The following is a 12,072-nucleotide window of genomic DNA, read 5'->3' as shown; positions in this document are numbered from 1 at the left end:
TCTCCGAACGCGACTTCGTATCATTATAACAATAGTGCGGGGAAAAAAGAATTAACCTTATAAATTTCCACTACATGTGAATCAGGTGGGGTTATGCGTGTGCACGTAGCGATGGTGGAAGGCCGGCACAACCTGCGTACGCAACTCGCTTTTCGGGACCTTCTAAAACATTTACCATATCCGTCATCGCACTCCGGAAAGCTAATACAATTCTTTTAGTTGCGACAACCTAGTCAGGTTAATCGCTAAAGCGATGCGCAGCACGATATCTGCTGTATTATTTTGCCTGTGGCATCCACGTCGCATGCCATGCTCAGAATTTGTTACAGGGTACTGGGTCATGTCCGAGCTGAATAAGATGAGTGTACGCAGCACTGCCTCTGCATTTGAACATTGAGGCATAACATCACGACGGTCATACGGAATCCCCCTAAGCTTGAATAAACTTAAGAGGTTATGAATCGCAGGTACTTACAACGAAAGACATGCCTAACACGACAAAGTCTTGTAGAACAGCTACAATGTACCTTTCTTTCTTGTAGCGTTCAATAAGACAACCTCACATATATGGCATTGCGCTCTACACCACAAGCTGCAAGCATTAGCGTACACAACGAAAGACGCTGTACTTAAACGAACCAGGGGTCCGCAGTGAAGACCATAGGCTACCCTTTTACGGTGGAGAACATTCTAACGGCAGGAACAACAATATAAATAATTTTATTCTCCCTTGGCTAGCGTGCAAAAAACATCCAGAAGAGCCTGCAGCTCCTGAAACTGTTTGGAAGGTTATGCCAGTGAGAAAAAAGCGACTAATTGCCCACAAATGTAAATTCAGGTGCGGTTGGTTGGTGGGTTGGTAGCAGCAGACGGGCGAACTGTGGTAGTGGGGGTATGTTGAATGCCCTGCTGTTTATGCGCCATTAGCGCCATCGTGTACGTAGTAGCACAGGCTATAAAGCAATAAATCTGGTGAGGGGTGATTCCAAACGCTGCTCTCGGCTTTTTTTCCCCAACAAGATTCTTACGCTTAGAAGTCTCTACGTTTATACATCTCCCGTTGTTTTGTTGTTTTCTCAACGTATGCCCTGATTTGCACGCTCGCGTGTCCTACGTAGTGGGTTAAAATTGATAAAATTGCAGTCAAGATGGTAAAGCAATCTATGGCAATCCCACTTAAGAAAATGACTATATTGGAAACTACTGCGTCTGAGCAGATCAGTGTGAAACGATGTCATGCTTTTAACGTTAACACCCTTCCCCTGTCTATCTAACGCTGATAATATGGTATGTTTTAATCCCAAGACGGCTGTAGAATTTACCACAAGATAGAAGCTTTTTAAAGGCTATACTCTTTTAGTCTTTCTTGGGCTGCTTGAAAGCGAACGTTTGGTCTGTCGGTCTGCCTATCTCTCGATTCACCTGCCAGGGCAAAGTAATACAGTGGTCGAACCATTCCTTCATATACCTACAGCCGTGCTTAAACATCTAGGACCGGTGGCCATGCGTCCACTTGTCAAAATTGCTCAGCAAATGCAAAACTTCATGGATATCTGAGGCAACTCATCAATATATCAGTGGCATTTGCAGGGTTAATTTATTATATATACATGATTTTTTTCATTAAAGATCAAATAACCTAAAAAATACGAAATCGCGCGCTTGTACCGGAAACTGTTGTGAAAGGTTCCAACAGGTGGCGCGTGGAAGGCCCGTGGAGTGGCGTAGAGGTTCAGTGCCTCTATGCACGGGCACCTTCATTATACGATGGCGCTGGCACAGAGGCTCCCAAAGGGAAGCAGATGGACGCGGTAAATTTAAATGGACTTGAGCGACCCTCTGGCGTGTTTATCTATGGAGGTGAGAGAGGGAAGAGGAAGAGCATCAGAGGTGAACGGAAATAATGAGGGAGGCTTTTAACTGGCAGGGGCACCAGACGACTATCGTGTTTCAGCGACATTGCAACGAAGCAAGAAGATACTCGGTCATTTTTTGCTCTGTGCTTTAGCCACGTGGTATAGGAGACGATGTTTAAAGATGGGAATAGAGGACAAAGTTGAAAAGCACGAAAGAGATGCAAAGACAAAAACAAACTGGCTGAATTCATCTCATTTTTAAACTTCAATTCAATAAACCCTGCAAGAAAAGAGAGGCAATCAATTACCACAATCACGGTAATTGCAGTACAGCAGAATCTCGATAAACGGAAATCGCTTAAACGGAATTGCCGCTTCAACGGAACAGTTGCCTGGAATTTGGCTGGTTTTGTATTCAGATAACGTAAAAAAACTCTCGGTAATCGGAACTAAAATTTCCGCATCACCGTGTAAACGGAACCAGAAATGGAACTTCTTGTGAAATCCACTGGCATGAGAATCAGCTTTTTACGGTTCCGACTGTTTTGTTCTTGTTTTTTTTTCTTCCTCCATGCTTTTTTAGCCTTGTTGGCCTCGTAAGCCTCGTCTCGTAAGTGGTTAGCCGTGTTAGCGCAACGAATGCAACATCGCAGTTCTTGTTCCAGTCGTTCGGTCTCGATTCTAGGCGCCGAGGCTACAGGGCTCACCTCCTGTCGCCTAGTTCGTGCCATCGTTGTGCTATTCGTCCTTCATTACCACGTTACCGTCTTCTAATTTCGGTGGCTCGTAAGCACTCGCGAAGTTGAGGCCTGTAGGCTCCGTGAAGATGCAGTTGCAAGGACTCAAACAAAAATAATTGACGGATTTTGTAGTGCACAGCGACTCATTGTTGCCAAATCAACTTTGTCAATGCTGTGCTTACGCTTCTTGTAGTTTTCTTGCTTTCTGAAAACTATCAGCTACAGTCACTTTCTAGTGGTTAGAGTTCCATGAAATGCCCTTAGAATTGTGTGAGCACATAAATTTGCATCTTAGAATATCTCTCTCAGTAAACGGAACTCCTGCTAAACGGAACTAATTTTTCCGATCCCTTGAAATTCCGTATATGGAGAGGCTACTGTACTTGAAGAAAAACAAGCTATCACTACGTATAAACATCATTCGCTGAAGTTATATCGTAAGCGACAGCATTCCCGCCGCTAGCAGTTGGCGCCTCTCTCCTGAATACGAAGAATGTATTTTTCGGCAATTTATTTTCCCCCTTATCCACTAATGTCCATTTAGTTCCAACTTTCTGCACCACTGCACTAAAATATACGTACATTAAATCATTTTCTTTATCTTGTTGTCAGGGTATTCACATGACAAGACGAGGAAACAGAGTGTGAACATAGTTCAGAAATATTTGAACCATGTATATATTCAGCCGTATTCCTAAATGATCACGGAAACCCCAAAAGCGGCCAGTGATTTGAGGAATGCGGAAATACCGGCCGGGGTCCGAAACGTAATTGTTCTATGCGTCGTTTGAGGCGTAGCAATTAGCTATCCTGACATTTATCCATGCCTTATATACACCGTCGTGTGGACTTTTTCGCTCATTCTTATGTCAAATAGAAGTCTTACAACCTGACTAGAAAGGTCGATTCTAGTGCACCTCAGTGGTGGGAAATGACGCAGTAATCTTAAGTGTAATTTTGAAAAGACTGAAATGGCCAGATTTCAAACCAAAACGTCCAAACTTGTAGCGAAAATTCGGTCATTATGAAGTGCGGAGTTTACCACTCATGCCCCAGCGACAGCCGCGAAGCACACAGGAAGTTGGTGGAGAATGGCCACCTTCTACCCACCCCGACAAAGCCAAATTAGACGCCTGACTACCACTTGAAGCACTGTGACCTGCGCAATTGTAAAATATCTTGTCTTCATTCCCCACTAAGCTTTTTTGCCTTCGTTGTGACATTCACGACTATTCCCTGGACCATCTGCCCTTCAATACCGCTTAGGTGCAAATGACAAAGGGTGTCAAGATCAAGCTAGTGGGGTATGCTAATTTGCGCAGAAAAAACTCTGGTCTACTAGGCCAAAATTATTGTGCGAGCACACAGCGGGAGGAAGAATGTTTATTCCCTAAACTTGATAGTAGGAATCTCTACGATTCCTGAAATGATAAGAAATTGGTTCTCACGTTATTGTTGGACTGGAACAAGGTCCGGATCAAGGAGGTAAAATCACGTTTCAGGGCTCTCGCTGATTTAGTTGGCCCGTTTTATCAGTTTGGTTGTTCTTCTCATCGTTCTTCACCTGAGCACGTGAATACAAAGTTAAAGTAATGCTGTTTTTATCACCTTCACATGTAGGAATGTAATTCTTTAGGTGCCTTTATTGAAGTATTTTAAAAGACTTCCCTAACCTATTTGAAATACCTTTGTGTATAGAATCGCGGCATTCTTGCAGTGGGAAAATAAAATGCAATTGAGACTTGATCAAAAAATAAATTACGCACATTTTTTGCGTGCATTGCTATCGCCTTGATCAAGCAGCACCTTTAGTGACCCAAACAAATGAACGTTTTTTGGGGTGTGTGTGGGCATATCGCAGGAAGCCTCGAGTGGGAGTCCTCATCATCTGCATCCTTGCCCTGGCCTCCTCAACGCTTTCAGCCGTATACAGTAGCGTAAGGACAATGAGGTTGGTTTTTGCTTCGGTCACAGGCCCTCTTACAAAATGTCAGTAAATCCTTTGTGACAGCTCTTTCGGCTGCTTGCGATGTTTAGCCTGCACAAAAGAGTTTGGACACGAGAGAAGATTCCTTTCAGGAGTAGAACAGGATTCAACCAGACATGTACCAGACCCACAATATTTTAAATGAAAAACCGCCAAGAAGCAAAACAGGCAGGGAAGTTGCGCCTCAAGCTAGAGTTGTATACTTTCTTCTCAGTTTGTCAGAAACAAACTTGATTGTTTCGTTACTCTTACCTTTTCATACGTTTACCTTTTCATACGTTACGTTTTCATACGTTTAACTAAGTAAAATTCCCATGGGAGTATTGATGGCGTGTCATACTACCCTAGGGATAACGAAATGTTAGAATTTATTGTGCATATCTGTGTAAATAGCAAGGGCAAAATAGTTTCAATGAAATGCATTAGTATTGTGAATCAAAACTCAACCTGCAATATTGTATCATAGCAAACGTTCTACGGTTTTCCAAAAAAACACCTGAAACATTTGGCCCATTTTAATACCATAGTGTGGAATGTAGCAGGTATGACTAGAATATGTCAGAAATTCCTTGCATGCTATTCAACTGTAATACAATTATTGCACAAATTACAAAAAATACCGTAAACAATCTTTTTTAAGTAGAAGGGACGCATTCCGGCAATCGCACGTTCACACATCAGAAACAACGGCTAGACATCCCCTTGTGGCACCCGTTCACAGTAAAAAAACTTTTGTGCCACCATTCGTTCTTGACGTCCAACTTCAGGGCTTAATCATCCCCGCGGTGAAGTACAACGTGGCAAGGGAACTTTTCGCCCCCACGTTTCAACAATCATCCCTTAATCCCAAGTCACGCACCCGATTGCTATAAAGTACACACTAGCCAAATTCAAGTATTATTACCAACAACGATATCCTCCCCAATGTGCCCTTAAAAACGTAGCTGTATCATTGCATTCTCGTTCCATGCGAACATTTTCTGGCGCAGGGCTTCACCCACTATTCAAGAAACACCGCAGTTGTAAGCAGCTCAAACCGCCTTACATTCTAGCAAGCTTAACAAGTCCGCGAGAAGTTTTGGTTCATAGAAAGTCAACATTGAAGAGCATCAATAATTCCTTGGGTTGTTCGTAAAGGTTTTGGGGCAGTGTATTAGAGAATTCAGCACAGCATCGCTTCGGTGCCCATTCCTCCAAAGATGCAACAGCAATAAAAAGAAGCGCTAGCGCATATGCGCTCCGTTTCGTCAAAGAGCCCGCGTGTTGTCGACGGCGCACCTCTTCTCGACATGGGGCGATCGCGGTAAGTACGCCCGCACGGGGAAGCAGCCGCGTACCGACAGGCTCGCCGTTTTGATAATCTAGAACGGTCACGTCGACAGCGATCCGACATAGCACATGTATCCGTGGACATAGATATCCTGGAGCTCCGCTACGGTTCAAGCCTTGTGCGACGTAGTGCAAGCTTCCAGAGTTTTTTTACTGAATTTGAATAAAAGTATATCTTTATACATCCCGCATTAGTCTAAATAAGCATTAAAAAGCACGCAATCAAGCAAATTTGCAATTCAGTGGTGGTCGTAGTATCTCCATAAAACCTTTTTTCTATTTCCAGCGACAACAGTGACAGAGTGTATATTCTGTCCATTTGAGGACATTATTACTAGGCGCCAGATCACCAATCAATCCACTCATTGGAGCCCACACATAATAACAATATATTTTGGTGGCGAATAACGGGGGGACCTTGTATGGTGACTTCACCAGTACCAGACTCTAATTAAGGACAATGACAGTGAGGCTGCTACACTGTAGATAAGCACGGTTCGTCTTGTTTTGCTCGTAAGAGTGTACTGCTTACCGCCAACAGGGTTTTGGTTTTTGCTAAGTAGAAATGACGAACACGACATTTATATCATGCCGCGTAGCAAAGAGAAATATCCGAGTGCGCGTTTGCAGACCCGAGATGGAAGAAAAGGATGACCTGAATTGCAGACCTCAAATGGAAGAAGAAAAGCGTACAAATACAGTCCTTCGCACTCAAGTCTTTCGGTATACAATAGTTCATAGTTCAAATCGTGGATAGGCGATGTGCAGTCCAATTGCACTGCCGAACACAGTTGCACAACGCCGTACCCGTACCCTTAGCCCCGCCGCGAGCACCACTGTCCGAACGAAGGTTTTGCATTGCATTTAAGATGAGCGCATTTAGCTTCGCAATGATGGAGTCAGGTGGTGAAGAGGTCAGCAGCCGAGGTTTTCGGAGCCATAGGTGCCGAAGAGACAAAGCTCCGGTTTGACCAAACTGCCGCCTGCCCAAAAGGGCTCTCTCCCCATTGATTGGCCGATGAGTTTGCGTCCAGACGTAGCAACGCCCTCCGCTCGGCTTAGTTTGCCGCTCCGCGTTGTCGCGTGCCGATTTATCGGGGGCATGTTTACGCGGTGCTGTACACGACAGTGCTGCGGTTACCGTGAAGGTAGGTGCGTCGTACTGACCCACCTTGATCGCTCGGGGTTTGTTTGATGAAGGCATTCTATCCTGCATAGCCGGGGCTGCTACTAACTCTACCCCTTTCCTGCCAAAATGCGGGCAAATGCTTTTGCCGACAACGTGGCTACTCCAGCGTCGCCTCCGATCATGCCTTTCGCGAAGAAAGCGTCGTCTTAGCATGGCTCCTCGGCCTAGGAGACCCCTGACGGCTTCTGTAGCTTGGCCGAGTGGCCATTGGAGTACGAGCGATATGCGGGGCCACCGACGGGGCCACCGGCTCCCCTAATTCGAGTGCATGAAACTCGCTGGCGACCGGCGGTTCATCAGCAGCACCTCTAGTTGGGTCAGGGAACTCACATGCGTTCGACACGTAGTTGCCGGTGTCCTTTTGCGGCAAACGAGCGGCCAGTGTGACCAATTTACCACAGCTTGGGGCGAGTGGTATGAACTCGAGCTATGCGGAAGATGTGACAGGCTCACACTTGCCTGCCAGTGGCGTTACCTGTACTGCCGGCTCTACGAATACGCCCGCCTCGTACTCGCGCTCAATCGCTGAGCGAACCGTGCTGCCTCCGGCCGGGTCTGCCTGCTCAAAGGCATTCGTGTTGCGGTCGCATGCTCCAACCAGAAGTGCGGAACTAACCGCCAGTATAAGCTTGGCACTCGGAATGAGCGGTTCGGGCACGGAGTCGACGACGATAGGAGCTGTATTTGCCACGCCGGAAACGTCCTCGGACGGCCCCGCTCACGCGAACCAGCCTGATGCTCGAGCGCAACTTTCCTTCGGTGTGCTTCCAAATGCGCCCTATCGACTTCAACCACTTTCCTGGCAGCCTGAAGTTTTCTCCCCCACTCTTCTTCACAGAGTTCCCAAGTGGACATTGCTCTAGGTTTAGCTAACCTAGAACACAAAAGTCAGCAGTCATCGATGCCCCTATCGAACAGTCGCGCGAGCAAAAAGGGGAAGGGAACTCGCTTTTCCGTGATCATGATCCGTTGCGGAGGCTGTAGCTCCCAAACGGTGCTCGAGACCTAGTCGTTTAGGTGGTGACGATCATGTTGCTTTCCTTCGATGTCTTCTGGCACTCGTCGGTAAGGCTTGGTGGCTTTCTTGGTGAGCTAGAAATGCAGGCTTCCGCGGTAGGAGTGCTCCCCGGAAAGGAACGGTCAGTACTCGCTCCTTGAACAGTGATCCGCTCGTTCTCGTTGTCCTCGTAGATGGACTCGGGCGGGCGGTGATTCCTGTTCTGCCGACTGCGCAAGTAAATTTCAGGATTTCTCCCTATCCTGGAATGCCCCATGGTGTCTCGTGTCACAGTAAGGGACGAGGAGACTCCGATTTACAAACTATGCACAGTGTATGCACAGGAGTATTTAAAAGACCAGGAGGCAGAACTGGCCCTCAGTAGGGCTTAGAAGCTTACAGGGGTCTTGCCACCGTAGGCGGGACTCTATGCACAACCTGCAGCAAGTTCGAAAGCAAAAGACCTTCTTTCTCTTGCAGAGCTCGACATAAATACCCTCGGTGAGGGCAGAGTAAAGGTTAAAGAAAACGGTAAACGGCAAAGCACGCGTTTCGCGCTAGCCGAATTCAGTAACGTACACGCACGGAGAGTATGCCACCCAAGGTGGTGAAAGCACACCCCCGTCGTTTTGTCCGCGAGAGCGCTTCCGCGGCCCGCTGCATCCGGCAGCCCAATTTCTAGCGGTCCCTTTTTAGAGGATAACGATTTCCCCAATCGGCATCGCGGGGGGTGCAGGCAGTGCGTTGACCCCCTCGGTCAAACCTTACACTGGCTTTGGGTGAGTTATCAACAACTGCTGAAAAATGACTCAGGTTTAACACTTCCAAACTCTGTCATCACGAACAAAAAATGCAATGGTCATGCAGACCGTATCTCTTAAAAATTTTTATCGCTTGTAATTTCGGAGCCTTCCCTTCAGCTCTATCTAGTGGGGTATTAGACTCATCTTTCCGCGTGCGCTGAGAAGTACGCACACGCAGCCTAGGTGGAGCGGCATTGATGGCAAGACGGAGGGAGCAAACACTGTCCAAATAACATTTAACCCCCATAGTCAAGTGGTTCTCCTATGCTGAAGTGTACCCGCTGCCAGCCCAGCTGGCGCTGACTGATCAAGCGCAGTCGAATCACAGTTTCTCCTTGGCCTAGTCACGTGGCTCTGCACCGAGAAAGCCTCTAAGGAGCAGAGCGATAAAAAGGAAGACGCAGTTTGCCCATTGGCGCCTGCTGTTCACTTGCAAAGCTATGACTGGCCTTGAAACATGTAGCGTATTTGCGCTTTCGCTTTAAAATATCTTTTAGCGGCCTTTTTAAACGGCCCAGTTATGCCAAGAATATTTGCGACAGAGACAACCCTTTAATGTAATTCAAGGATAGTAAACTATTGTGTACGACGCCTGTTTCCTGCAACGCAAACATACAGCTTCTCAAACAAAAATTAAACCCTAAAATTTCATTTAGCGTATATCGAACGTACCTTGGTACATACATTACCGAATCGCGAAGCCATACCTAAGGATAATCGAGATGCAACAGTTACTTCTCGCTGTCAAAGCGGTTGGTGGAAGCACATAGAGGACGACTAGCTAATCAACAGGCGGTCAGCCAACAAAACCATGTCCCTGTGAACTTCCCTAAAGGGCCCTGAAGGCAACATATATTTTGGGACAATTTGAAACCAGCCTTTTTGGTAACTCACTCAATGCATTTCAGCCTCAAATGGTGTGGTTTCACCAAGAAAAGGGAAATAGTAGGGAAAAAAACATTCAAGTTTCGCCCTATAGGCGCGAATGCAGGTCGCACTGACGCAATGAAGGCTTGAGCTGAAACATGAATATCAGTGCGTTATATGCAAGGTAGTATTCAAGTAGTACCCACAAAATAAGGTAGAGACCAGCTACAACCATTCAGTCATGTCCCTTGATATGGGCTTACGTCTGCAGCCACAAATCGAATAAACAAGTTTCTGTGACTTCATGAAAAAATGACAGAAAGTGACAGTGGAGTCGCCTTTGCATCAAATCTTTTCTTTCAAAGTGCCGTATTGTTTTCGACACAAACCAACATTTTTTTTTTTCAAACACAGCTTGTATTGACCGACTCGTGGCGCTATCGGTGCTGCGGTTTTAGTAGTGCGTTAAAGCTTTCCCTTCGGCCGCACCGTCCTCTCTTGTTACCCGAGGCTAGCTGACGGAAATGTCTCCCCGCCCTCAGCAGGTGCCCACAAAGCTCCTGCTATGTCAGATGGCTTGCCGGATCACGCCACACTCCCATCCGATCCCCAGCTCTCTTTTTCACCGCTTCTCGCACGCCAGGTGCTCACTTTTTATCGCCCGTTCTAGGCCAGCTGTGCCGTGTGTAGGCCGCGCTTGTTCCCGTTGGCCGAAGTACAGGCATCGCTGAAAGAAAGGCCAAGACCGCAGGCCTGTGAACGTGAGGACGGGCCACGGGAACAGAGGCCACAGGAGCAGGCCCGAATCCTGAGTTTCGGTCATTGGAAATACAGGCGAAACGACCGCAGGCCCCTGGATGGCTTCAGCAAACTGTGTTAGGGCATTTGATTTTACAAGGTGTTAACAAGGCGCAATTTCCTGATTTCAATGGGTTGGACAATTTTTGCGTGCACAACTGTTCCAGATAGGGAAAGGGTTGGTTTTTAATAAAACTAAAATTGTATGTTGTCATCATGTAATTAGGAAGCCAATCCCGAGCGTCTTTTTAGAAGTTACGGGCGTTGGCACAATGTATCACAGTTGACTAACACAACCGGCCGGGTACACTTTGAACTGGTCCAAACACTGCCCTCGCTGCAGTTTCGTCGGGTGTCCCTCGGAGCATCCGGTTCAGATTCACATTACGTTGAATTTTGGTATGTGTCTGGTCTGTTGGTCTGGTCTGGTGTCTGGTCTGTTGCTAGTCTCTTTAAGGCCTGAATGCTTCTTTACTTCCATGAAAGATACTCCTGTGCGCACGCATAAATAAAGAAATCACTTTTCGGAAGGTATAAATGCTTAACTGATTCAAAAGGACGATCTAATCAAGCCTTTATCGTTTAGGTAATAACCCTGAGATACTAGTAAATTCTATGTACGTCCGATGGAACCCAGGTTCTCTGACAGAAACGAGCTATCCCAGCCGACATCTATTTGCCGGAGTAACCACAATATAATCAATTACTCTGCAATCCTGCACGAAGCACTTTGCTTTGAGTGAATGTCGTCTTGTTTTCTAAAGCCCAAACCGCTGAGAGTCTAACTAAACGTATCTGTAACAAAAATAACAAGGCGTGTAACTTTGGGATAGTTGTTCGTTGATGAAAAACACAAGCCATTGCTTGTTCGCACTCTAATATTTTTTAAATGGAGTCTTCTCTTTCTCTGCTTCATGGTAACAATCTCCAAAGACATTTTGGAAATCAAGAGTTCCTTGTCTTGTTGCTTCTAACTAACCTTAATTATTTCTTTTTTATCAATCAGTAATTGTTAGTTGCTTTGGAAGTGGGCCCGTCCAGCACTCTATCATGCAAGCACTTCAATTCAACAACCTGTTGCAAGGGAAAATACAGGGTCATTTCAAAACGGCTGCTTGCTTTCGAATTGTGTCGTGTTCTCTAACAAATTTCGCTCCAATCATAGGTCAACGTGATTATTCAAAAACCAATTGCTTCAATCGTGCCCTCACAGGTCTTCTTTCAATAGTGAAGACTACATAAACGACGTTTACAAAAAACCCTACTTCCGGATCAGTCCGTACCTGCTGGGTATGTTGATGGGTCTCTTTCTGAGCAAAAACCACAACATCGCTCCCCCAAGAAAGGTAAGTCTGGAGTGCGTGAAGTTTACACGATACACTATTACTTTCTTGTTTTATTGTTTGTACTGGCTGTTGATTGATGTAGTAGATTTTTCCGCAACAAAATTACATTTCGAGGGTAGCCATGGTAGGACTCGCATAACACAAGTAAAGCAAAACCCGT

General features: G+C 46.1%; 1 protein-coding gene across 1 annotated transcript in view; it reads left to right on the top strand.

Moving 5' to 3' along the window:
* Positions 1-12,072, top strand: part of LOC144142048 (nose resistant to fluoxetine protein 6-like) — a 103,089-nt gene that overhangs the window by 67,357 nt on the left and 23,660 nt on the right. The window contains exons 11-12 of the mRNA XM_077673477.1: positions 4,458-4,547; positions 11,780-11,912. Of these exons, the coding sequence (XP_077529603.1) occupies positions 4,458-4,547; positions 11,780-11,912 (223 nt within the window). The remainder of the gene's footprint in view (positions 1-4,457; positions 4,548-11,779; positions 11,913-12,072) is intronic.

This window comes from Haemaphysalis longicornis, unplaced genomic scaffold (assembly GCF_048455015.1).
Source record: "Haemaphysalis longicornis isolate Haplotype H1 unplaced genomic scaffold, Haemaphysalis longicornis Haplotype H1 scaffold_6, whole genome shotgun sequence".
In the NCBI taxonomy this organism is placed as follows: domain Eukaryota; kingdom Metazoa; phylum Arthropoda; class Arachnida; order Ixodida; family Ixodidae; genus Haemaphysalis; species Haemaphysalis longicornis.
This window is presented reverse-complemented; position numbering and strand designations above follow the sequence as displayed.